Raw genomic sequence first — 27,237 nt, 5'->3', positions numbered from 1 at the left:
ATATATTTTTTTAAAATATTTATAATAATTATTATTTAAAAAAAAATATGATTCATATTTTTTTTTTTTTTGTATATACAATATATATTATCTTGCTTTAAATCGAAATAAATACTTCTTGCAGTACTTCTCTATATATCTAAGGTGCCCTATATAGGGCAACATAGATATTTATTTGTTTTCATTCCACATTCACTTCACTTTTTTCACATTCAAACTACATTATTTCCGGCATGCTATAATAAATATCCGAGTATTTCTTGTATTTCTATAGACACAAAATAAAAGCTTAAATTACTTAAAATCCAGTTGCTATGTCATAGCTATAGATACTAATTAATTAAAAATTCAAGTTGTGTCAAAATTGATTTGTAGCCAAGTAAAACTAAAATTTGATCAACTCTAAACTGCCTCACCTTGAGTTTCATATGCTGAAAAACCAGCTGCTGCAGCAGAGCTAAAGCAAGCATTCAGTTTAACAAGAAAGTGCTCAAAATGATGATTCCTCTAGTTTATAAATATATGAAATATATCTCTACAAAATTTTAGAAATATTTGGCTTTCCATATTATATAACTACATTTCCTCTATCTAACATAATTTATGCCAAATCAAGTCATATTTTTGGCTTCCCCACTCGACGCCTTATATGTCCATATGCTTCAAATCCAGCTTCTGTGCGTTGGGGCCACACTAATTACTATCTATCAGCGCAATCAAAGCGTCGCGTAAACACGTTCAATACGCATTAACATACATAGTTCAGGAAGCAGTGCTGTCTGAAGTGAAAGTCGATAAGGGAAACAGGTTTCGTGTAGCTAAAATTTGGTATGCTAAGCGTTTAGCGTCTGACGAAAATTCTCAATAAAAACGAATTTTAATTTGTTTCTTAGCAATTTCAAATAAATTCTAGAGACGCAGTCAAGCCACTCGAATGGCCTGGCAGACCCCGTCTAAGGTACGGTAACTTCGCTTTCCATTTGCATTTGCGCACCGATTTCCAGGGAAAAACGTTGCGTGCGCTGGGCGTGTATGATAAACAGATCTAAATGCCATTCAAATTCCCCATTCGCTGACTATTTTTAAATTGACAAACAGCAAAAAAAGAAAAGAAAAAAAAAATGCTAACAAGGGCTGACAGCAACTGCAATTGTAGCTAATTAATGTACAAGGTTCGGTCTGCCGTCCGTCCGTCCCTCCGTAAACACAAAGGGCCCAGCAGACCCCACAGAGCACATATCATCTAGCCTTATCTTTGATGTTGGCGGCATGCTGCCAATTGATTAACCTGACACTTTCGACTCGAAATCAGTTTTCCATTATTTCTATTTTACTTTTTTTTCTCCTCGTGTTGCGGGGCATATTTAACCTGCAATTGACATGAACAAGTAGCCAACAGCCAGCAGCCAAATGACATTAGCAATAACAACAATGCAACAGGCAAACATTGAAAGAGGAGCCGCAGCCGCAGCTCCCAATCTCAGCGCCAGTCTCTGTCGCAGCCTCTGCCAAATGACAAACGGCAATTTGCATCCGCAGAGATCATTGATGACCTCGTCACGAGCGCAGCGAATTGCTTTCTTTTTTATTATTTTTCATTTCATTTGACTGCAGATGCCCTGTAAATTGGTAATGTGTTGGCATTTGCCGTGAATGCATGTGAAAAGTAGTTACAGGGTATCTGGTAGTTGTTTTTTTTAGTTTTACTTGTTTTTTTTTTGACTGCAGCTGTAGCTGAATTGAGTTACAGGGTATTTGTTAGTCGATTTGTATTGGAATTATCTCTTTGCTGTTTACAAAGTATTTCTCTGCTGAGCATTTCGCATTGATGTACTTTTAATAAGCAGCTAGATGTAGTTACGAGGTATGTTTTAGTCTGGCAGCGCTGTGTAGAGTATTCATAGCCTTATCTTACAACTTTTTATAGAGTATATGTTCTATTTATATTCTGGATTGTAGTTTGCTTCATATAGAGTCATAGTTCATTTAAGGGGTATCTGTAAATCTGATACTCTTAGCGTGTACGTGGCTTCACTTATCGCCAGCTCTGTTAATTTCCATTCCCCATAGGGCATATCTGTGCCACTGATGTCCTACCTTAGCCCCACCCTTAAGTTTTATTTATTATGTAGTATCTCCTAGTCGATCGCGCTCCCTGTTTACTTAGTTTCGTTTTTTGGCCAGCCTTAAATTTATTTTATTTATTATTTATTTCATTATATTTGCGCCAGGCTGATTATTGTTGATGTTGCTGGTTGCTGGTTGCTGTTGCTGGCTGTTGTTGCTGCTGTTATTTGTTGTTATTATTATTAAGTATTATGGTTGCTGTTGACATTTTACGGGCGGCATCTTCATTTCATTGTTGTCGTGTTGGGTACAAAGGAAGCCGCCCTGTACCTAATACCAGCATTGCCCTTTTTTGGAGGCTGTTGTTGTTGTTGTTGCTGCTGCTGCTGCTGCAATTGTTGCTGTTGACGTTTCAGTTGCTGCTGTTGTTGTTGCTGTTTCTTCTCTTGTTGTTGTTATTGCTGTTAAGGCTATAGTTGCTGCTGCTACTGTTGTTGTTGCTGCTGTTGCTGTTGTTGTTGCTGTAGTTGTTGCTGTTAAGGTTTCAGTTGCTGCTGTTGTTGCTGCTGTTGTTGTTGCTGCTGTTGCTGTTGTTGTTGTTGCTGTAGTTGTTGCTGTTAAGGTTTCAGTTGCTGCTGTTGTTGCTGCTGTTATTGTTGTAATTTTTGTTGGTGTTGCTGCTGCTGCTGCTTGCTGTTGTTGCTTTCACTGTTGTTGCTGCTGCTTTTTTTGTTGCTGTTGCAATTTTTGGTGCTGCTGCCGCTGGTCCTGTTGTTGCAATTGTTGCTGTTGTTCCAGTTGTTGTTACTATTAACGTCTCAGTTGCTGCTCCTGCTGCTGTCATTGTCGCTTCATGCTGTCGCCGGTGTTGTTGTTGCCAGATTGCTGCTGCTGCTGCTGCTGCTGTTGTCGTTGTCATTGCCTTTGTTGCGCTTTTGTTGTTGCAGTTTATGGGTTGCTGTTGTTGTTGCAGTTGCAGTTGCTGCTGTTGTTGTTGTTGCTGTTTTTGACCCGTCTCTTGGTGCTGTTGTTGTTGCAGTTATTGCTGCTGCTGTTGTTGCTGCTGTTGCTGCTGCTGCCGCTGCTGCTACGACTCCTACCCAGATTACGTTTTAAGCAACGAACTTGAATTGCTTTTAAGCCCGATCGTTTTTAATCAGCACATTTATGGGCTAATACATTATGCATGACTCCGGCTCATATCGAGATACATACACATATATATGTATATGTATGTATGTATGCCGATATACAGATACTTGTAAGCTGCTCCAACTCCATTATGCAGACTTCTTGACATTTGAGCGCAGTGCTTGAGCCGCGTGTGGGCAAAAGAAATAAGCAAAAATTGCCAAAGCAATTGAGCCAAAAAGCGTTTGGCATTTGCAATTTCTGGCACGCAACGACGAAATCATTTTGAGACGGAATATGTTAATTAGCTTCAACTGCAGCCGCAGCAACCACAGACAGCAGCAGCAGCCGCCGCAGCAACAACTGCAACCAAAACCGAAAACCAAAAACCAAAAACTAGAATTCTTCATAGCTCAAATTGCGGCAGCAAACGGAAATCGCTCATTTTATACGAAAAATACGCGCAATTATTAAAACATTTTCACTTGTTGTTGTTGCTGTTGCTATTGTTGTTGCTGTTGCTGTTGCTGTTGCTGTTGACGCTCATTTTATTTTCGGGCATTTTCACATGCTACAAATTGCTGCCAGCAAGTGAGGTCACAGATAAAAAATGTCGTAATTTGCATAGCTGAAGGTTTTTTCTTAAATGCGCTGCCCGCTTCATATATAGACAAATCTTCAGATACTATATACGTATGTATATACATATATACGCGATATCTTTGTCTTCTATATCATTTGTTTGTTGTTTTCTAGCTCTTTGGCCGCCTCGACAAGTTCAGCTGGGCAATTAAATTGTAATACTCTATGCCATTCAATTTAATGGGCGTTGCTGCTGCTGCTGCGGCGTCGCGTCGCGTCGGCGGCTCGCTAAAGTTTCATTCATTGCCCATTTGGGAGCAGGTGTAATTTCATCATTTATTATCAAGAAAAACACCAACAGCAACAAATTGCTCAAGAGTAAAAAGTGCGCTTCTCCTGCTGGGAGTGGGTCAAGGGCGAATCGGCTGCAAAATGTTTTTTTTCTTTTTTTTTGCGCAAAAAAGTTCAAAGGCAGCAATTGCTGACTTACAGATAAATATATATGGGTGTATATATAGGTGTATATGTATGTGTATATTTATTAGTATTGCCTTGTTTTTTATTGGTCTTGCTTGTAATTAAGGCGCTGCCCTGTCTCTCATCAAAAACAGGACAGACAAAAGCCAAAACAACAATCGGGCTAAAAGTGAGGTAAAGCAGCAGTTCAAGAAAGTAAAAGTGCGCTGCCAGACTAGCGGATACCCTACAATTAAACTCGTTAAATGGATATGCCATTGACTATTTATATTTATATATATTTGAAACCCAATTTGCTTTATGCCTGCTATAAACCCAGACAAAACCAGCTTAAACCATTCTGAGTACTATATTATATATTTAGTTATCTAGGGAAGCACTCGATTCATTCATTTGCAACTCCTGTATTAGTCAGTGTATAGCATATACATACATTCGGGTCTCTATAATTTGTACCCCGCTAAATCGAAATTAATTCGCGGTAAATAGCGAAAAAAAAATATTCTAGTCTCTTGAAAGAAATTCGTTTGAATTTCTGTGTAATTCGAAAAAAAAGAAGAAGACCTTCTTGCCGTTTCGAATTACCAGGACTCTACTGTATATGATATATCTTCATACTGTCAGGCGAAAATAAACTCAACTACAGCTCATATACATTCACCCAAATAGAGGCTATACCTAACTCTGATATCCAGCCCCATTTATATGCTATTACTACCTCTATATATGTATATGCAGAGTGAATTGTAGAGTCACTTTATCTGGCTTCTCATACGCCTTGACATTCCGAAAGGCTCCCGTGCTACATCGACTTGTCTGTTGTTCCAGATCAAGAGATAGTGCTTATACTCTTAATAAACTATATATATGTAATGCCAATATAAAACGTTTATAAGGAGTTAACCCATCTCAAAAGATCATTATCTACTGTAGCATAGTTAGAATATAGACAACAGAAGTTTTTACACTCGAATAGCATTAAGATCTATGCCACTTCTGACCATCGAAACGAGTTCAATAAAACTCAAACGCTTACAAACTAGTCTTATTGTCTGTTTAGGCCAAAGTCTATGCATATACATACCGCATGCCATCGAAGCCATCGTCGGAGCCATTGATTGTGAGCACTGGAGCACGTGCATAGGCTTTGGCCACACGGCGATTGCGCTCAAAGACAATTACTTTGGCCCAGATCTCATCATCGATTTGCGTCCATTTGTCCAGCACTTCCTGTATGTGTTCCTGAAAGAGACAAAGACAAAGACAAAGAGAGAGAAAGAGTGAGTGCAAGTGTGAGAGAGAGAGAGCTTTGCTAAATGGCTGCTTGAGCAACAAGAAACAAAAGACTTAGGCGAGCAACTTACTGCAGACAACAACAACAACAACAACAAACTAAGCAAAATCGGCTGCAAACGGCTGTTGCAAATGCAACTAATGCCAGCAATTTTCACTTTCCATCAAATGTGTAACAGTATATGTGCATCTGTGTGTGTGTGTGTAAAGTTTTTTTTTGCTAGACAAAGTGAACGGCCTTGTTGGGCGCTTGCGTTTGTGCTTTTATTTTTCACTCACTTTACTTTTACTATTGCTTTTATTGTTGTTGTCTTTACAGGCATTACCAGCAACTGTTGTTGTTGCTGCTGGTGTTGTTGTTCTTGTTGCTGTTTGTTGAATAAAAGCTAAAATCAAATCGGAGCAAATGCTGGCACGCCAGCGAGTCGTGTTGCAGCAAGACATATAAAATTATAGACAACGCTGTTTACTATTTTATATAGCTACATTTGTGTATGTATGTGCATGCATGTGTGTGTGTGTGTGTGTGTGTCTTTGAGATATTTAAAGTGCTGCAAGGCTTTCGATTGCACTAAGAAAATGAAAATGCAGCTCGCTTGCTTTTCAGCTTGCGTCATGCCTAAGTGCACAAGCGCATATTTTACATTTTGATACAGATTTATCTATGTATATGTATATGTATACATACATATATACACTATATCATATGGCCTAAGCATGGGTAGAGGCTGCTTTTTAAATACCATTCAACGTAATCACATTATTTGAGCAAAATATTTATGAAATTTTCACAGTATTTGGCAACAGCAGCAAACGTCTAGGAAATTATTATTAATTAATTAATTAATTAATTTTGCAGCGCATTAGATTAAGTTTTATTTATATTATATACATGTTCCAGTTCTTAAACTAATTTGTTCGCTCATATTTTTGGATTATAAACGAGCAGAAAAAATCCAAATTAAAAATTAGCATATTAAATTGGCATGGTAGTAATTTTAATAAAATTATGGAATTAGTCTAGGCCAAAAATATGTTTATCTACGAGCATAAAAAAGTGCTTTTAAAATTGCTATAATAAAATGCGAAAAAAGCCTTGAATATTTATGATTAAAACAAATAAAACTAGAAAAAATAACAATACAAAAAATTGTAATAAAAGGTAATCAAATATATAAAAACAAAGCTAGGAATAGTAACCAAATAAAAAAAAAATATATAATTAAAAATTGAATAAATAAAAAATAAATAAAAATAAAAATAAAAATAAAAAAAACATAAACATAAAAAAAAAACATAAAAATAATAAAATGAAAATAAACTAAAGAGTACGAAAAGCATAATTCCATAAAAATAATATATACCAATAAAAAATGTTACACAATAGATAGAATATATTAAATTATTTTTTTATATATTATAATATTATTTAAATAATAAAAGTAACTACATAAAAAACGTAATGAAAGTAAGATTAATAATAGTAACTAAATTTTAATTAACTTTTTTTACATTATGAATTGTGTTAAAAAAAAGTACTGTAAAATAATGTAATGCATAATGAACTATCGAAAGGCACATATGAACTTTAGCGCATGCAAATGAATTCAATAACATTTTGAGCTGGTTCATTTAAGTTCACTTCAGTTCAATTTCTGTTTTCGTTATCCGAACTACCTCTTTCAGATCGTCTCTTAAAGCCTGCAGTCCTCATGCAAAACTGAGCTTTGATGAACTGCGTAAGTGAGCTACTTATGTAAGCATATGAGCCACATCACATACAAATCAAATCAACTGGTTCATGACTTCATTTAATTGAAATTTCTGCTGTACTCTTTGTACGACGCTCGCATATAATCAAGGCTGCTGCTGCGGGCACAGCTGGCGGTACGGCGTGGGGCATACACGGATAAAAAGAGTTCAATTAACCCAAACAGAAGAACAGGGTCATAAAACAAAAGCCATTAGCCCAGTAACCAACATGGGCAGCATTACCCTCCCCAAAAAAACAAACTCTTTGCTGGCAAAGTTCAGACTAAAGCACAAATAAAATATGAATAAGGCAAACAAGCTAACGTCTATTTTTTTAGAGTTTTTTTTTAGTTCTATATAGTGGTATTAAAGGGGAGTACGTTAGCTGAAACTCGTCTAGGCAGAGCTCCAGAGCTGGCTGATCCGTTGCTGCCTGGCGAGCACATTAAAAATGCAAATAAATCATGTAGTAAAACTTGTTAACCTTTTCGGCTTTGTATAGTCGCGTGTGTGTCTGTGTGTGTGAGTGTGTGTTTGTGGCGTACTTTAGCTTTAATTTGTTGCTGCTGCTGTTTCGAGTCGACAAGCACTTTTGATTTCACTTCAAAAGCTCGCTTAGATTCTTCGGCTACGGGCAGATTCACTTTTGTTGTACAGGTTTTTGCCTCCATCTGCTTCTACTTCTTCTTCTTCTTCTTCATCATCATCATCATCTTCAGCCTCTTTTGGCCGAAAAAAGAATCTTGTAGGCCAACGCAAAACAAGTTACAAAGTCGTCTTTGTTGTTTTTATTATAAATATTTTCTAGGCCGTTTACTACCCAAAAAAAAAAAAAAAAATTGTTATTGCGACGACCTCAAAATGTCAAAAGTTTCGGTTTGGCAAGCAAATGCGTTAAAAGGCGCAGCGCCTCTCTATGCACTTCTCAAAGTTCTTGCTAGCTGATATTGGCAAAAAATTAGCACAGCCCCGATATATATTATGCATATATGTGTTTTCAGGTATATATATCTTGTTCTTGTTTTTTTTTTTTTTGTGTTTTGCCCAAAATGCCAATCGATTCTTGAAAAAGCAACTGAACTGGTTTTCGTAAGCGCACATTTGTTATGCAAATTATTAACGTACCTATGTATAGCATGGAAATTTGTTAAAGCAACAACAATTACAACAACAACAACAGCATCAAGTATCTATATACAAATCTCTGACGCAAATCATCTGAGCAAGTGTATATAAAAGGCAACGCACATTCAATTTTTTACAATATTTAAATAAACTTTATAAGAAAATATCTAAATAAATAAGCATGTTAATTAGAAATTTAAGACACGTATGACAAATCTGCTTTAAATTATTACTAAAACAATTTTCAAGAATTTAAATATAAATAATAAAAAAAACCCCGTTGAATTTATGTGCCGCTGCCCACATTAAAGAACGTTGCTCCACAAAGCCGAGCTATATATATTAAAAATGAATTTCAAATGCTAATTTGACTTTCACACTGTGCTTGCCGTTTGCATAGCAAATTAACTGATTATCTAAGTCATATAGGCCATATAAGTCATCTATAGTCAGAGTGAAATTTAGAAGGGATGATCATCTAATGAATACCTAGAGCGAATCGGGTAATAAGTTTCATTTTCATGCCTGAACTCTTAAAATAATTCTGGATTGCATAAACTTAGCATAAATAATGTCATGTAAAAAGTTCTAGTATTTTTCTGATATTTCAAATATATATATATTTTCATGAATATTTTACTAGGCATTCCTCAAAATAATTTTTTGTTTTCTTTTTCAGCTGCTCCTTTAATGACGTCTCTATGCATAGACTATTTACTCAGTAGATAGAGATAAGAGAGCATAGGTCACCCACCTAAATGCAGTGACTGCGGCATCTCTCGAGTGTTCTCTTTGCATTCAAATTCTATATAGGATTTCTATTTCCTTAATTTAACGGAATAGGCAAAAATTGAAGACTTCAGCGCAAAACAGCTGTCAAAAATTAATTTGGCATTCAATGTGGCAACACTTGTCGACATGAGTGAGTGGCATGAGAACCAACAAAAGGCCTTCGAAATATTTATTTCCAAAAATCGAATATACGTCACACGCGGATATTCGCCAAGCGCTCTACTTTTTGAGCTTAGCCTAGCTAATCAATTTCATAATTGCTCTAGAAAATTGGCCAAACAAATAAATACTATAAATCACAAACAAAATGTCGATGATACGTTTAACTTCGATTGCTTTTGTAGGGGAGGCGTTTAAGATATAAATTTCATTCCTTTATCGAGACAAGTTACCATAGAAGGAACAATTTTAGGTCAATGAAATTTTCGATTGACATTTAGCTAATATAATTATAACTCTCATTATTGCCCTAACATAAAGCCCAAGCCATATATGTAAGATCAACCCAATAATTTGATGTGTATATTTAATTTGTAACAGCAACAGTAATTAATAAGTGAGGCAGGCAGGTGTTACCGACTGCAGAATACTTATTCACGGCGCATGGCCTAAGAGGCGAATCGGAAAAATTTTTACACCTTATAATTCGAGGATATAAAAGGGCATATGCTCCAATTTTTGAGCCTCTAGCTTTAATAGTGCCCGTAAAAATTGCATTCATACAAACGTACGGACAGATGGAGCGACACTGCACAATACATAGATACTACTAATATACTAAGAAACATATAGACAGCACCTATTGCTCTGAGCTCCATCACATCTAAACTATAGTATATATAGTATTTTCTTAGTATTTCTTCTATACATATCCACTGCTTAGTCGACCTTTATGCTCTTTGTTTACCCACCTCCCTCCCCTCTCAGAAAATTGATAGATTTTGGTATGTTCTGGCACGCCTCCAACACGGCATGTCACAAATGTGGCACAAACTGTGCGGTGCTTGTATTTGAATTGTAAAGGGCACAGCTATCATTGGGGCTGTAATTAAAGCAGCTGTACGTTGGATTTGGCTTTAATCAGTTCTATAATTGACACCCAGCAGCAAAAAGTGAAACAGCAAAGAAAAAACACGTGCACAAGTGCAATCAGCACGGAAGTTGCTTTTGGCTCTGCTGAGAATCTAAGCATCCTCTGCTGCTGCAACTGCTTCTTCTTCTTCTGTTAGTTTATTAAGTTTGCACTTTTTGTGCAAAATGTTGTTGAACTTTTGCAGTCACGACTTTCGGCTTCGACTGCGGCTGGTGTTTAGCTCCAGCGTCTCGTCGAGGATGGCAACAGATGCGCCAAGCGCTCAAAGTTGACATTTAATAAAATGAATTTGCGGCGCGGCGAGCTTTGTTGCCAATAGATATAATCATCATTTCAAATTGTTATGGACTTGATAAATATATTTCGTAGCGACGTGACAGGTTGCAGTCGCTACAGAAGAAATTGTTGTTTATTTATTTTTATTTATTTTTTTTTCTACTTTTTTTTTCCACATTTTATTTTCAGTTTGGTTTTCGCCCCCAAGCGCAGAACTTGAAATGTCGCCTGACCCATTTCCAAAAGCCAACTAATGGTAAAATAAATATTATTTTTGGCTGCTTTTTGGTTAAAAAACGCTCGCCATCAAGTGGCTGGCATCTCTTAAACATTTGTCTTTGCTTATCTATTCAGCATTTCGCTCTCTAGTTGTTTCTCTGTTTGGTCGCTCAATACAAATTTATGTTAATTTCATGCATAGTTTTCATTCGTCTATAATAATAGCTGGCGGTGTCTTCCGTCAGGCCAAATTGATTGATTTGTGCTTATATAACTTTATATATGTATATATAAGAAGAGTATATATATAACTTTGTTTTATTTATATATATTTTATTAAGTTTGTGTATGTTTCAGCAGGAAACTGAGGAAAATAAGTGAGAATATTGCAGTCGCATCTAATTGACTGCATAATTACGACAAATTAATTAAAAATTTAGCAAAAAATGTTTGTTTATGAACAGCTCATATTATATTATATTATATTCTATAATTTATCTGAACCAAATTTATTGTAAATTTTATATATAGATACATATGTAGTTCATACATTTAATATGAAAATTCTGTAAAGCATATTAAAGCATGAGCAATTTACGACTATCTGAGTACAACCCATGGAAGATTATGACATTATGGACAAATGACTATCTATAGACTATAAAGTAAATCTACAGCAGTAAAGTAAAAGTAAAAAAAGTTAGCTAAAACAAATTCCTAATATTTATTTTGTAAATTATAAGGATAATACTTGATTTATCACTGCCCCATAAGTCGAAGGTAATTTAGTAACTTTTAATAACCAATATTGTTTATAAGGTTATATTATAAATAATGTCTCTTCTCTCTTATAAAGCCGGAATATCAACAAGCTGAGGATAAAGCCTGAGCTGATAAGCTAAAGTCTTGTCCATAGAGAAACCGATTAAGCCAAATGTGAAGTATTTAGCTTTTATTCAAATAGATAAACTGTCTGTCGCATAGAGCTATAGATGGATATGCTCCCTTGTCAGCTCATAAATGACTATCGAAAGAGATGCAACAAAAGTGCGAAGCAGCTACATTTTCCACAAAAACAACAACATAATTTTCCTGCACGTTGAAGAGCTAAATGACGCGCTAAGTGTACGTGTGCGTGTCTGCCTGTCTATGTGTGTGTGCATGTTTTTGGTGTGTGGTTTTTCCTGCTTGCGCCAACGCGTTTTTGGCAGTGCCAGCAAAATCCTGTTGTACAGAGCCAGCCAAGCAGCCAAGCAGCTAGCGAAACCGAAACCAGGTGAACGAGTGCCCAAACAGGCGCATGGAAGTGGAAGTGGAAAAGCAACAACAACAACAACAACAACAGCAACAACAACAAAAAACTGCAACAATAACAAGCCGTAGCGAGGCGAAGCGAAGCGAAAACTTGTCAGCTTAGCCGAATAAATGAAAAACTTTCATTTTCATGCTACTTTCGTTGACATGGAAAAGTGGTTAGAAGAAGAAGAAGCAGAAGCAGAAGCAGAGACAGCGACAGCAACCAGTCAAGCACTTAGCGCATTTGCACTAAAAAGTTCTCCTTTATGCAAAACACAAAACAAGTTCGTTGCCTAAGTCTTTTGTTTGGCACTGCTGCATATGGCAGGCAGCGGCAACGTTCCCAGCTAATAAATTTGTAAACATTATTGAATATAGTACAAGCCCAGCACAGATTGCTCAATAAATGCCCAAAGACAAATGAAGGCAAAAAAAAAAAAAAAAAAAACGAATTTTAGCCCGATTCAAAAGGGCCCCCAGAGCTAAGCAAACGACAATAGGAAAATGCTGCCATAATTTGTAGTAGTTTCTTGTGCTTGCTTTTTTTTTTTTGTTCATTTCCATGGGAAAAACTAGACGCCTTTTGTATTTTGGCTATTGCTAAATGGAATTATATAGACGCTCACGCCAATTGCGAAACGCGGCGGCTAAAGACGCGTGGGCGTTTGCATTTTTTTTTTTTTTTAGCCCGAAAAAATGAAGAGAAAAACGAGACAATCTTACGTATGACACAAGGCGAATAAGTGTCGCTTAGCTTTTCATTTCTTTGACGTCACGTGAACTGGGCGCGGCTTTATGCAAATCCGAAAAAAAGGGGAAAAAATTTGATAGAGGGGCATAAAAGTGCTCGACTTTGATTGGTTCAAAATGTTCACTGTCTGCAGTTAACCCAGTTAAATAATAAACATAATATTTATGGACACAATAGAGGTGAGTGTGTGTGTGTGAGTGTGCGTGTGTGGGCAGCAACGGTATTTGCCAAAAAAATAATAAAGCTTAAAAGCGGGCGACAAATTGAAGGTTTATGCGTTAAAAATTATTGCGATGTGGGCTATGAATTTTGAATATGACACGAAAATATATTTAGACAAGGAAGTCAGGAAGTTCATACTTAGATAAGGGAGTGAAACATAGGATCTATATTATATATATCTACAAGAAAATAAAGTCGATTAAGCTATAAAAATATTTAATTAATATTTTAAATAGTTAAAGTAAGGTTTGAATAAAAGCAAGGTAAAGAAAGTAAAAGTGTGGGCATAAGTATAAGACGATTATACGTTCGTCTTATATTTATGTGCACACTTATACTATCGCATGTGTTTTTGCAAAAGCATAAATATCTATATAAGCAACATTTAATATTATATAATTTTTTGTTATACAACATTTTATGCATAAGTATGTTATGAATATGTATAAATATGAAAATAAATCTTATAGTAAATATAGGTATAATTAAATAAATAATTACAAATATTTATTGTGGTCAGACAAAAGCAAGTATATATAATGAAAACTATAATTATAAATATAAATATATCTTGTTTAATAAAAATTATAAGTATCAGTCATATGAACACAAGCTAAATTTGAATATTAATGTTAAATAATAATAAAATTGAGATACCCCAAACAAATAACTCTATAAGCATACGAGAATATGAGTAGAAAACTGTATATAATAAATATTTATATATCAGCAGTAAACTAATTTTATTTTGCCAACATTTTAAACCCACATATATACTATATAAAAAAAAATAAAATAAAATAAAATAAATAAAAAATAAAATAAAATAAATAAATAAAAAATAAAATTAAATTAAAAATAAAATAAAATAAAATAAAAATAAATAATATTAATAATATATTATTGATACATATATAATATTAAATATACGACATCACGATTAGATATATAATAAACTAAAATTAAATTAATTGAAAATGTAATATGATATAATTAAAGTGTCTGTGCTATTTTTTTTATCTATGTATATGTATGTATATATCTAATACTTAATAAACCCATTACGTTTATACATACAACAAATATCAAACAAAAACATACTTAATTAAATCGTGTTGTCCAACTCTTATATCACGCTTATACAAATATTTCAAATATTTGCTTATTTTATACAAGTTTCTGTTATGTCTTTTGTTGCATATATATACATATACATACATATGTATATGTAGTATACCTGTTTTTAGTTAACATATTTCTGCATGGTTAGGTCAGGTAGATCTAAAACATATTGTATTACGATATGATAAATCACGTTATGATTAGCGCATAAACCTGACATGAGCTAGAGACAGCAACTAAATGCTGATTTTATTGTCTATTTTGTTTGGCTTAAATGCTGCTGAAATCAATGAGAAATGCCCACACACAAACAAAGAAGCCAACACAAACACCTATATATACTAGACACACACACACACATACATAGCTGAAGTGAAGCTCGTGCTGGGCTTGTACATTAGGGTTACGTTTTGTTGTTGCTGTTGCTTGGAGCTGTCGTTGCGGCAACTGCCAAATGGCCATAGGCAAATTAAAAATGCACAACGCAATGCGATGGCCTAACGGTAATTAATGCAATTGGTCAATACAACAACAACAACAGCAGCAACAACAGCTCAGATCGCCTGCAGCTAAGGTTTAGTGCGTTTTATGCTGTTGCTGACCTCAATGCAATCGCGTTGCACGTGTCGAGAATATAGCCACACTCTAAAATAGCCACAAATCATAGAAGAAGAAGAAGAAGAGGAATACAAAGAAGTAGCATAACCAATAGCAGAACCAACCAACCAACTGGCCAAGCGGAAGTCAAAAAAGTCTTGAGCTGTCCAATTGTATAAAATCGTGTCGTCTTGCCATGGCCTCCATTTGACTTTATAATTCAGTAGCTGCCAGCCAAACACTTAGCATACTTATACTTATCAACTTATACGTATCTCTTATACTCATTTGCATAAGTATAATTGCATCAATCATTGCGGTCAGGCTTACCTTATAGAGTTTATCTTTCTGATACCAGACATCTTCCTCCTCCTCCTGTTGGGTGAATGTCTGATCCAGGTTTAGATCATCGCGCGAACGTGATAATATTTTTCTTCTCGAAACCATTTTGACTTTTGTTTATTATGGTTGATGTTTGTCTGCTTGTTCTCTTCTTGCGGATACCCAGTCCAGGCGAGAGTCTGCAAAAGATACGACAAGTAAGTCATAAATGTTCTGTTTGTGAACTTGGATGGGATGTTATGTATTTTGGCTTTTAAGTGTGCCGACGTATTTAACCATATAACTGTAAATTCCAACATTCTTCTTCTCCCTCTCTCACTCTTTGGCTAAAGAACTTTTCTCATTTATTTTATTTTGGGTGCTGACAGGCTTCACACTGTGCAGCGTCAAATTGCAAACCAAACAGTGAAAGAACCCAAAAAAATAAGTAAATAAATATCAACGCAAGGGTCAACGCACTCGCAGCACAATAATAACACATATTGTTTATGACCCGACTTCCTTTTTACAAGTCATCCCGAATCGGCCTTTCAGCTGTGTAAACTTTCGGTGGTGCCAGCCCCTGTTACCCAATAAAGCTTTCGAGCTGGAGCTGCAGTAGGTGTACCTGCAGTTGGCATGCGCCTGCCTGATATTATTTGCATTTTCTGAAGTTGATATAATTGTTTGTTTAAGGTAGAGTATAAGAGAGCTATATGCATTTCATGTTGAGATTGTTATGAAATGGAATGAATGAAAATGTTGTTAGATATATTTAAAAGCTCGATGGGGATGTGGATATAAAAACAAAGAAATAGGAAAACTGAGAATCAGGGAACAAATAATTATAGCTATTGGGTATAAAACTTTTAGCAATATAATACTAAATTAAGTTTTAAATGTCATCTAATGCCTCAGTCCGAGCATCTTCCATTTTCCCAGAATGCAATAAATAATCTTTGTTCTTCATTCCATTTTCATTCAACTCGGAATCAGTGTGCGCTATGTGACTTTAGCATTTTTATGACCTGCCAACAGAATTTATGTAAAACATGCAATTTTTATTGAATTACTTGTCATTTTGGTCTGGCTCTCAGGCCAGACGACGCACCGTAGATACAGATACAGATACAGATACAGACAAATGAATATCATCTGTGTGTGTAGTGTAGGCCTTCGCAAGCAAAAAACAACGGCCAGGGAAGAGAGAAAATATAATCACAAAGCACAATGGTAAAACAAAGGCAAAATGAGCCAAGTTGCTTGTTGTTGTTTTTCTGTGTTTGTGCTTTTTTTTCATGGCTCAGTTTGTCAAGTTGATGAAAAAACGTTCATTGCATAATAAACACCTCTTGGAAACTGGCCCCAACGATCAACGCGCGTAGCGGCAAGCTTTTTAGTACCGCTCTTCGCTCCCTTTCTCCCTTTTTTTGTGTTAGATCTCTCTCTCTCTCTCTCTCTCTCTCTTTCTTCATATGCAAATGTGCGAGGTTCGCTAACCTGTTGTCATATTTTTACGCTTTGTTCGCTGCTATTGTTGTTGTTATTATCATTATTATTAGTGTCTATAATTGTCTGTCAGCTTTCTTTTGCCGAATCGGCTGAGTGCCTGATTGACTGATTGACTGCTTGACAGCCTCAACTTTAGGGGGATGCTGGCCGCTTGTCGTGCCTGTTGTCTAGCTGCTGCTGGTGCTGCCTGTTTTGCTAACCATAAATTTTCAACGCCTTTTGCGCAATTGCAGCCAAACGATGTACTCGCACTCGTACTCGCACTCAATACTCGATACTCATACTTGCGATCGTACTCGATTCGCATTGTCAACAATCGGCGCCATTTTGTGCGATAGATTGCAATCGCATAACAAATGTTGCCTGCTGCATTTATGCAACAAAAGCCGTTAAATTGTACGACTGTCTGACAATTTTTTTTCTTTTTCTGTTTCGTTTACACCGTTCGTATTGTCTCCATCGCTGCATCTGCATCTGTATCTGCATCAGTGTCGCTTTAAGCCCAAAACATTTTGGCTAGTTTATTGAGCTGCATTTTCGCTGTTTTTGCACCTTTCAATTTTGGCTGCCATTGTTAAACATACAAACATACATATGTATGCATGTAGGATGCAGCCTGTCCAGACCATTGTTATTTATACATCCTACCTATTTACCAGCACTTCAACTATATAGAACATCGTGTCTACTCCCGTTTGGCTGTTCTGACATGTCACGTACAACGTGTACAAGTACTCCAGGCGCAGACGTGTTCTAGTTTGTGCCCGACGAGCAATTACGTGAATGGCTTGCCAATGATATGGGCAATTGGTTATAGCATAGATGCATACATTAAAATACACTAAAAACGGCATAGCTGACTTTATTGTAAAGCTTGAAACGCGAAACTATGCGACAAAGAACTGCTGAGCAACCGTTGCGTAGCCGCGCTTTGGCCTGGGGGTGGAAGTGTTAATTAACATAAAAGTATCGATTAAAATTAAATATCGTAAGGATTTAAATTGCAAATTACAGAGGTGAGGTCAATTATCGATTAATTGTAACTATCGAAAGAACTAACATTTCAGATTTGCATGTAAAAAGAGTATTTGAAATGCCACTTGTTTGTATAACTCTGCTAAACTCATTTAAGCAAAGTCTGAACAAGTGGCAACATTTGTTTATCACAGTTTGGGTCTGCCAATTAATTTGCCCGGCAATTTCGTTGCAATTTTATGTGCATTCTTTCTGGTGCATGCGAAATTAAACAGAAAAATGGTTTTAGCTGGATTTTGTTCTTGGAACATTTATAAACACAAAAAATGCTGACAGATCAAAGTTCTGATAACTGTGATGCTGAAGCAGCAGCAGCAGCATCAGCAACAGCAACAACAACAGTTAAGTGGTGCTCAAATATCCTGCATACTCATAGCGGATGGAGGCCGGCCTCTGGTATGCTGGCATATTTCTGTTAAAAGAACAGCTTCAAGAAGTGCAAAAACTAGGGAAACGCCTTGTGTTTTTGCTTACGAGCCGTTGAAGATGTTCTTTTGTCGTTGTTGGTGGGGCTTCTGTAAACAGGTCGAGTGCTGATGAGCGGCACTTGATGCTGCCTCTGGCTGAGATGAAGTCTTTAGCATCAGCTGCATATGTTGTTGACTTTGCTGATTTGCCTGCATCATTTCAAGCATATTTACTGTTATATTTCACTGTTGACTGCAGAAATTACAAAGCGACTTGCATCTCACACAGCCATCGCATTCACTTTCAAATTTTTTCTCTCAATTTGATTTTTGTTTCATTTTACTTAAGTCTTCTGCGCGCACACGCACAAATTTTTCAAAACGACTTTCACAAGCAAGCAGTAAGTAAAAGTAATAACAATAACCTTTGTCTTTGATGGCTTGCAGCCAAATTGGCATCATTTAAATAATGTCAATTAATCAGACTTTGTTATATTGCAGTACTTATATATGTATATATAACTAGTCGAGTTACTGCCAAACATATCCGACTGCGATTTGAATGTAAATTGACGAATGCTCAACTTTCACAATTAAATTGTTTATTGCACTTTTTTATTTGTGTTTAGCCTAGCTGCTGCTGCTGCTGCTGCTTTAATAAAATCATCAGCAAAACTTTAATTCAATTAGAGAAAAACGTAAAAATTACTTTCCGCAACAAACGTGAAGTTCATTAACATCTCGCAGCTCGCAGCATCTGCTCACACACACACACACACTTATTTGTCGCCATAAAAGTGATAATAAAAAAAAGAAAAAATTGCTTTCGCTATTTGAAATATTTCCATTGCGAAATTAATGATCAAACGGAAATAGAAAGTAAATTATTTCGCAAAATGGGAAAAATCTCCAAAATTTTGTGGCTAAAATGTCAGCGCAACAAATTTGTGCATGTTGCAAGCGCTGTCTGGGCAAGTTCGTTGCTTCAGTCTTTTGTTTCACATCGACTTTCCAACAGAACTTTCTATGCACTGTGCATCGAGCGACATCGGATGCATACTAAGCACTTGCCGCGACGCTTTTATGAATGAAAGCGTAATTTTTTGTTTTCTTTATCGTTTTACGAGAATCAATAAAGAATTTATCATATTGCTGATGACAAACGGCTCATTGTCATAGTCATAGTTAGATGTAGACAGACAGCGCTTGCATATTAATCATTCGGCATGTAAATTTACTTTAAATGGGTGTGAAGTGGGCCTGCTTGGATATACTACATGTGTAGATTCTAACAATTGTTGTTGCTGTCTGTCTGTTTGTCTGTCTGTATATCTATTTGTTGTTGCTGTTGCCTGTCTGCCCGGTCATTGGCTGCAGTCGTCGCTCGCTTTGTGATGGCCACTTTTTCGCATTAATATTTACCGGCTGCCGACTGCAAATAGTTTTCAGTTCGTTTACCTAACGCTCGTCATTGTTTAAACAGAGTTCAAATGCAATTGCGAATGCGTCACGAGATTTCAGAGCTTCGCTGTTGCTGCTGCTGTTGCTGCTGCTGTTGCTGTAAACACTGAGCACGTGTTGTCTGTTTGGCCAGCAACAGCAACACTAACAGCAGCAGCTGCTGTTACTGCTGCCTCAAGCTCATTGTGTGTGTGTGTGTGTGTGAGCACTTGCGCTTTGTCTAGCTGATTTGTTTACATGCGACAAATGTGGGCAGGCTTCACACAAAATGAAGCAGTTGACATGCCTAACAACTGACTGTATGTGTGTGTGTGTATTGGTGTGTATTTAGGCATGTGTGTGGGTGAGTTGAGGTGTGCGCTTGAGTGGGCGCTTGTTGCTGCATTGAGCGCCATCACATTTTGGCACTGATTGTCATAGTGCTGCCTATTTAGCCTTTTTCCTGACAGATCTAGCCTATTTGTTAGCCAACTATTTGCTTGTTTATTTCTCAATTAAGCTTGTGGAAGATGAACAAATGTATTTGTTGGCTTTTTATAATGTATGGTTGTTCTTTTGATTGTTTGACTGGCTCTCCACCTGTCTATTGGGCTGTCCATCCAGTTGTCTCTTCAGCTATCCGCCCGTGATTTTTTGCGGCCTTCACCTATTCGACGGTCAGTTCATTCGATCGATCGTCCATTCCATCGCTCGTTTATTCGACAATCCGTTCATCAGCCCATCAGACCAGACCATCCTTCATAGCATCCATTCATCCACCCCCTCGTGTGTCTATGTGTTCCACTGTCAAAACCTTCGTCTTTATGTATCTTCTTCCATCTCTCCTTCATCCGTCCATCCCTTCAACTTTACAGTCTTCAGTCTCTTGCCTAACTATCCCACAACCCATAGCATTTCGGCATTATTAAAGCGCGATAGCTGAATTATTGTCTATATATTCGTCCGGTCAACTCCATTAGATTGTGTGTCAAGTTTTACTTTTTGGATACGCCCACTGGGCGGCATGGCTAATTTTGAATTACTATATATTTTTTACAAAAGAAACTCTCTCTCTCTCCCATAGTAATTTTCGGTATTATTGAAGCTAGAGAATTGGAATTTAAAATATTTAGCCGAACACTCTGATTAAGGGCGTGGCAAATTGGGAATAGTTTCCACAATTATTAGCTTAAAATTTTGTAAGTGGGCTAATGTTGTGCTTCCTCACAAACTGTCAAAAAAGTTATGCATACACGCCCAAAATGGGCGTGGCATATCAAATGCTATCAAGCACAGTTGAAGTGCTGGAACTATGCAGACTTTTGCGACTGGAAGTGACTTAATAGAGCTATGTATAAATATATATAGTTAGTATATAGTATGTATATATGTATATAGCCATTTTCATCTTTGTTGCCCGCATCCGAAATCATTTAGTCGCCCAGCTGCAGCAACAACAACAAATATGCCAAATCATTTGCCAAATGTGGCGCACAAAATGTTAAGGTCAAACCAAAAATTTTCAAAGCTAGAAAGTATTTTTAGCGTTGTTGTTGTTGCTGTTGCTGTTTTTGTATGTTTGATTTTGTATTTATATTTCATTAGCGCTCGGGTTCATTATGTAACCAGAACCGACTTGAAAGCAGCGCTAATGAAGCGCGCTGCCTTTGGTCTGGGAAACGAATCATTTGATACTTTCGTCTAATGCGCTCAGCAGCATCTTCTCTTTCTCTTTCTACCTCTCTCCTCTCTCTTTCTCTCTCTTCTCATTCACAAGGCAAAAGAATTTTTCGCTCTGGCAGCAATTTGATTGATTGGCCACGGCCAGAAATAAACAAACCAAAGTTTTTGCTAGAATCGATATGTAGATATATGTATGTATATACATATATGTAGGCATGTATCTGTGGCTAAAACGAAAATCTTTTCACAGAGCCTGCTCGAAATTCCCGCTGGGGGTCAAGCCGAACGCCGCGAAGTTCAAGATTCGCTTGGCCATTGATTTTCTAAACGAATTAAATTAAGCAGTCATTGACTTCATACATGCATACATATGTATATGTGTGTGTGTGTGTTGTCTATCTATATAATGAGAAATTATACGTAATATTTAGCGCGTTAATGCGTATTATTCGAGTACTCGAAAGGCCAATGAGGAGGCGAAGGCGAAGGCGAGGGCAGAGGCGACGGCGACGGCGACGGAGGCTGTGTGGATATGGCTAATCAAATGCTTTAATTTGCATAACAAACGCCGTGAAAGTGCTTTTTGGCAGCGAGTGCACGGTTCAGTTAATCGCACTAGGTTTGGGGTTAAGGTTTTCATTATGCAAATTATATACATATACACATACATGTACATATATATATATTCATCGCGTGCGCAAATAGGAAGCTAATAGTGCAAATATCTAAAACAGCAGCCGAACATGCTGAAACAATGTCTTGCGGAACTGCCGCTGCTGCTATTTAACACCTGAGCGCGCCTCGCTGCCAACACCTGGCGAATCAAACACACACACACACACTTGTATACATATTCATATTTACATACAGATAATTAAAAATTTATATGCATATTTCGCAACGCATATTTCCCTTTAGACGCACGCAGCGTCTGGCCGACGCGCGGCTCAGCTTAGCTCTCATCATTCACGCAATTATTGAATGAAACTTGTGTTAAATCATAAGGTTTTACAATATATATTGTGTGTGCGTCGCTGCTGCTGCTTCTTTTTCTGCCATCATGTAACTGTCAGCGTGTGTTGCAAGCGACAAAAAAAAAAAATGAAAATGAAAACAAACTAAACGAAAAATCGTCGACTTTGAGTTAACATTTCAATTTTTGTTTTTGTTTTTGTTGCTGTTGTAGCTAGATTTGATTGATTTTTATGGCTTGTCGTCTCTGTCTATCTCTGTCTGTCCGTGCGTAAGCAGACTCTCAAAATGTAAATCTAACAAATCGCTTGACACGTCGCGATGCGCGAGTGCATTAGGAGCTGCCAAAGTCAAATATGAACAATTTAATTGTTTTACAAACGAAAGACTTGGACAACGAACTTGTATAAGCAGCCAAAAAAGGCTAAACATTGTTGTTGTCCTGCTTTGTGGCATACGAATATGGTTAGCTAAACAAATGACTTAGGCAACAAACTTGTATTCTGTTATTCTGCATATTGGATGCCCAAATGACTGAGGAAACGAACTTTGTGCATTAGTAGCTGCCATTGCTATGATAAATAAAATGACTTAGGCGACAAACTTGCAGCATCTAAGACAAATGACTATACCAAGGCTAAAATTGTTGCTATTGTTAATAAAGTCCAACATCAAAACTAAATAATCCGTAAATTGTTTTCAAACAAATGACTTAGGCAACGAACTTGTGGCATTTCGGTCAATGGCCTAAAAACGCTCGAAATTGTTGTTGTCCTGCTTGAAATTTTTTGGCGCATGCAAAATGCTTTGCCTAACGAATGACTTAGGCAACGAACTTGCATTAGGTTGGCTGTTATCCTGCTCGCTAAAAGTGGAGCTGAGCTAGATTTTCTCTATTTCCAAAAAACTTTAGGCTATGGCCTCAAACCGTGGCATTCGCTGTTGCATCATAGCCAAACGTTTTGGCCGCTTGCCTAATGAACTAGCCGCGCACCATTAATCAATGTGAGAAATGGAAAATCGAACGAGTGCAGCAGCCTAGCCGTGTGGCAGGTGTTATCGAAAACTGGTTCACAGGGCGATGCGTCCGCTTGGAAATCAAACGAGTTGACACTCTCATTACACGAAAATACAAACGTTTGTTGACCAGGCTTTCCGCATTTTTTGGCGCGTTTCATTTTTTTTTTCAAGATTCGTTACGTTTCTTTGTTTTGGTAGCAAAACTTGAGCGAACCAAAAACAGACGAGTGCAGGCCAAAAAAGAGCTTATAGATGTGTGAGCGAGTGTGTGTGTGTGTGAAGTGAAAAGCAAAGCACAGAAATTACTTGCAAAAAGAGTAACAACAACAAACGAGAAACAACAACAACAACAACAATTTGGCGGCTGCTTTCGTTTTCAGTTTTCATTTGGCTTGCACGCTTCAACTGGCTGTTGCCTGTCTGGCTGACTGGCTGGCTGGTTGGCTACCTACCACACAGCGCGCCATGGCGTGCAGCTCATGTAAACGTAGTAACAGCAACAGCTTAAACAACAACAACCGAGACGGCTGAGACAACAACAACATCAACTGTGAGCACTAAATTTTCCACGAGCGACTGAGTTTGAAAACGAAACTGAAATTTCTTTCTTTCAGCATTTGTAAGAAGTAAAGCAAAACAAGTAAAACTGCGCGAGAAAGCAAGGCGCGACTAGAAGATACCCTAGGTAAGAAAGTGCAGTGTGAAGAGTTGTAATTGGAGAAGTTCTTAGGATAAAGGATACCTAGAGAAGTAGACAGAGGGTTAGAGAGAGGCATAAGGACATATGGACCTACAGATACGTAGACAGATAGGACAGACAGAAGATTTGATAAAGGAATAAACCAGGAAATAGAAGGAATGTCAAAGAGATGATGGAGAGGCAAAGAGAGAGAAAGACAGACAGATTGTGAGAGGAATAAACTGGGTGGTTGAAAGAGGATATACAAAGAGAGAGAAAGAGTGACGGGATAATTGACAGAGGATATACAGAGAGAGAGAAAGAGTGACCAAGAGAGATAAAGCGAGATAGGGACAGAGATGGACAGATTGAAATATAAGAGATAGAGAGACAGTTAGGCATAGGCCTATCTTATATACAAATTTAGCCACATACGGACAAGTAGAGGGAAATAGAGAGAGTGTGCCATACGCAGAGGGAAGTTGGTAGCTTAAGTCTGTCAGCACGCCTCAGCCCAGCTTCAGCAGTTAAAGCCAACAAGAAAGCCTTTTTTTTTTGCCATGTAACATAAATTTTGCACAAAAAACAATACACCCCATTTAGTCACTTACAATGGGTATTAAAAACGTTGCGCGTTACGTTGACCATCATTAGTTGGCTTAATAAATGTTCGTTGAATGAAAGCAGCGGCTATTTAAGTTGGCTTTTTATTTTTTCTTCATATAAATACAAATTTTTTTTGCTGATTTGTGCTTATCACACGCCTGCAATCAGCAGCAGCAGCAGCAGCAGCAGCAGCAACAACAGCAGCAGCAGCAGCAATAGCAGCAGCAACAGCAGCAACAGCAGCAGCAGCAGCAAAAGTTTTAAATCTCTGCTTTTCACTTTTTTCAAATGGCCCTACGAAAGTTTTTTTTTTCGGCCTTTATTTATTAGAGATTGATGATGCTGTAGCAACGGCGGTGGCAGCGGCGTCAGCGGCAGCGGCAGCTGCTGACGAGCGGAAATATGAAGTAAGATAGCTCATAATATTTCTCACTGTGTTTGTGTTTGTTTGTTTAACAAGCGTTTTGTTTGCCTGATTGCGGCGGTCAGCACAGAAAGAGACAGCAACAACAACAACAACAACAATATGAACACACAACAAACACCTTTTGTGGCCTACGCGTGCACTTAAAACACAATTTAGATCGCCACGAAACAATGTTCAATGATATAATGTTTTAATAAAGAGATTTAAGGCTGGACTCGGATGAGGCTGTTGCTGTTGCCGTTACTTCTATGATAAGCCATTAAGGCGCATCTACAGTAACCTAGTCTGTGTGACCACGTGCCGCAGCCCTGTCCAAGTGCCACTAATAATAATTTAACAATTTAATTAGCGCTCTCAGTGAGCTTTTATTGTTATTGTTGCGGGCGTTAACAACGCTCAACGTGCTGTCCATGATATGTGCGACGACTCGTAGTTAGTAGACCAATAAAAAGGTGTGTGTATTATTTTTTGTGGATAATGGAAATGGCTTTTTGGCAGTTTCTAAGTGTTCAGGGAGCGTCTATTAGAGTTGAGGCCAAGGAATTATGTATGTGAAGAAAGTTTGAGTGCAAAAAAGACTAAAGCTCTAAAGCTAAATTCCTTTTATATATCATATACATATATCATACATTCCTCATATATATCATACATATTTCTTTAGTAACTCTGACATATGTCAACTTTTTATTAACTATACAACAAGTGAATATATCCATACTTTTACTGTCGGCCAGGATTTTGTTTACAATGTTCATCGAAAAGTAGCAGATCATAGAAATATTTAGACTGGGCCCAAAGGTGGCAGCTCATAGAAATATTAAAGTTGCGCCTAGGAGTTAGAATAAAATAAAAAAAAATAAAAATAACTTGTAACTTATTATAACTTGTGTAACTTATAAAATATTTAAATTTTTTTCCAATACCAATTTTCTATTCTTACATTTATACTTATTCTTTCACTTTGATAATATGAATAAAATATAAACCTATAAGCTTTGCCAATAAAAGTTTTATTTAAAATCATTAAATATATATATTTTTTTAAATATGAAAAGTAAATATTTTGACTATGGAAAACATATTCAATTTTATAAAAACATCGACATTTTTTCTCTAATTTTTTTTTCTAAAAAACGCTACTTTTATAAAAAGAAAAAATTTTTTTTTAAATAAAAGCTAAGCCCAAATTTTTTGACTATGGAAAACATATTCAATTTTATAAAAACATCTACATTTTTTCTCAAAATTTTTTTCTAAAAAACGATATTTTTATAAAAAGAAAATTTTTTTTTTTAAATATAAGCTAAGCCCAAATTTTTTTTTTTTCAAAATTTTATTTTAAAAATGATTTTTTTTAATTTTTTTTTTTTTTTTTTTTTTTTTAAATAAAGGCTAAACTTTTTTTCTAAATATTATTTTAAATATTATTTTTTTATTAAAAAAAAATTTTAAAATAAAGGCCAACTTTTTTTCTAATATTTGTTTTAATAATGATTTTTTTTTTTATATTGAAATAATAATTAAAAAAAGGCTTTAGCCAAACTTCTAAGCTTTAGTTTTCGCTTATATATTTTCAGGCTAACAAAGGCAAATCTTTCTAATTTATATAAATTAAGCAGAAATAATTGTTTTTTTTTTGTTTTTTTTTTGTTTATTTCATGGCAAAACCTTTTAAAGGTCTTTGTGGCATTTTTCGATGTTCTCGAAAGTTTTGTAATAGTATTAAATTAGAATATTTCTTTGCTTTGTCTGCGCGCTAAAAATTTGCATTTGCTGCGCATCTGATTAGCCCATTTTTTGTGAGCCGAGGACTTTTGGCTAATGAACATAAATCGCGCTTCGACAGCTTAAGTATAGAGAGGCATATGTGTATATATGTGTGCATATATATATGCATAGATATAAGTCAAAGTCAGCTCATAAAAATGCGCCGCGCATTTGTGAATAGAGAAGCGAAAGAAATTTTGTTTTGCTTTTGTTTTTGTTTTTTTCGCCAGGCCTAAAGAATGAAATGTGTGACACCAATCTGAGAATCTATATATATATGTATGTATATGTATTTGAATATATATAGGCATGTCTGCATGGCCGTTATATATGCAAAAGTTTGAGTGAAGGGGGCTTAGCTTAGATTTTTATTTTATATATTTATTTATTTATTTTTTTTTTGGCAGTCATGCACTTTGACATGTCTTAACGGATATATATATAAATATATGTATATACATATATATAAATGTGTGTCGATTGTGTTGTTTGTATATTGTGCATTGCGCATTGCCTTTTTTGTGTCATTGCTGTCGTTGTTGTTGTTGTATTTGGTTGCTGTCATTGCGTTTG

The 27,237-nt window shown here is 36.4% G+C and overlaps 1 protein-coding gene across 4 annotated transcripts in view; it reads right to left on the bottom strand.

Annotated features, from left to right (window-relative positions):
• Nucleotides 1-27,237, bottom strand: part of exp (expansion) — a 41,172-nt gene that overhangs the window by 11,802 nt on the left and 2,133 nt on the right. For all 4 annotated transcript variants that reach the window (XM_089262174.1, XM_030384693.2, XM_018103978.3 and 1 more), the window contains exons 3-4: nucleotides 15,126-15,316; nucleotides 5,342-5,499 (exon numbers count right to left, since the gene is read on the bottom strand). In XM_089262174.1, the coding sequence (XP_089118300.1) occupies nucleotides 5,342-5,499; nucleotides 15,126-15,242 (275 nt within the window). In that variant the 5' untranslated portion in view covers nucleotides 15,243-15,316. The remainder of the gene's footprint in view (nucleotides 1-5,341; nucleotides 5,500-15,125; nucleotides 15,317-27,237) is intronic.

The sequence above is a fragment of the Drosophila navojoa genome, chromosome 5 (assembly GCF_054131105.1).
Source record: "Drosophila navojoa isolate 15081-1374.11 chromosome 5, UAZ_NAV_1.0, whole genome shotgun sequence".
Classification (NCBI taxonomy): Eukaryota; Metazoa; Arthropoda; class Insecta; order Diptera; family Drosophilidae; genus Drosophila; species Drosophila navojoa.
This window is presented reverse-complemented; position numbering and strand designations above follow the sequence as displayed.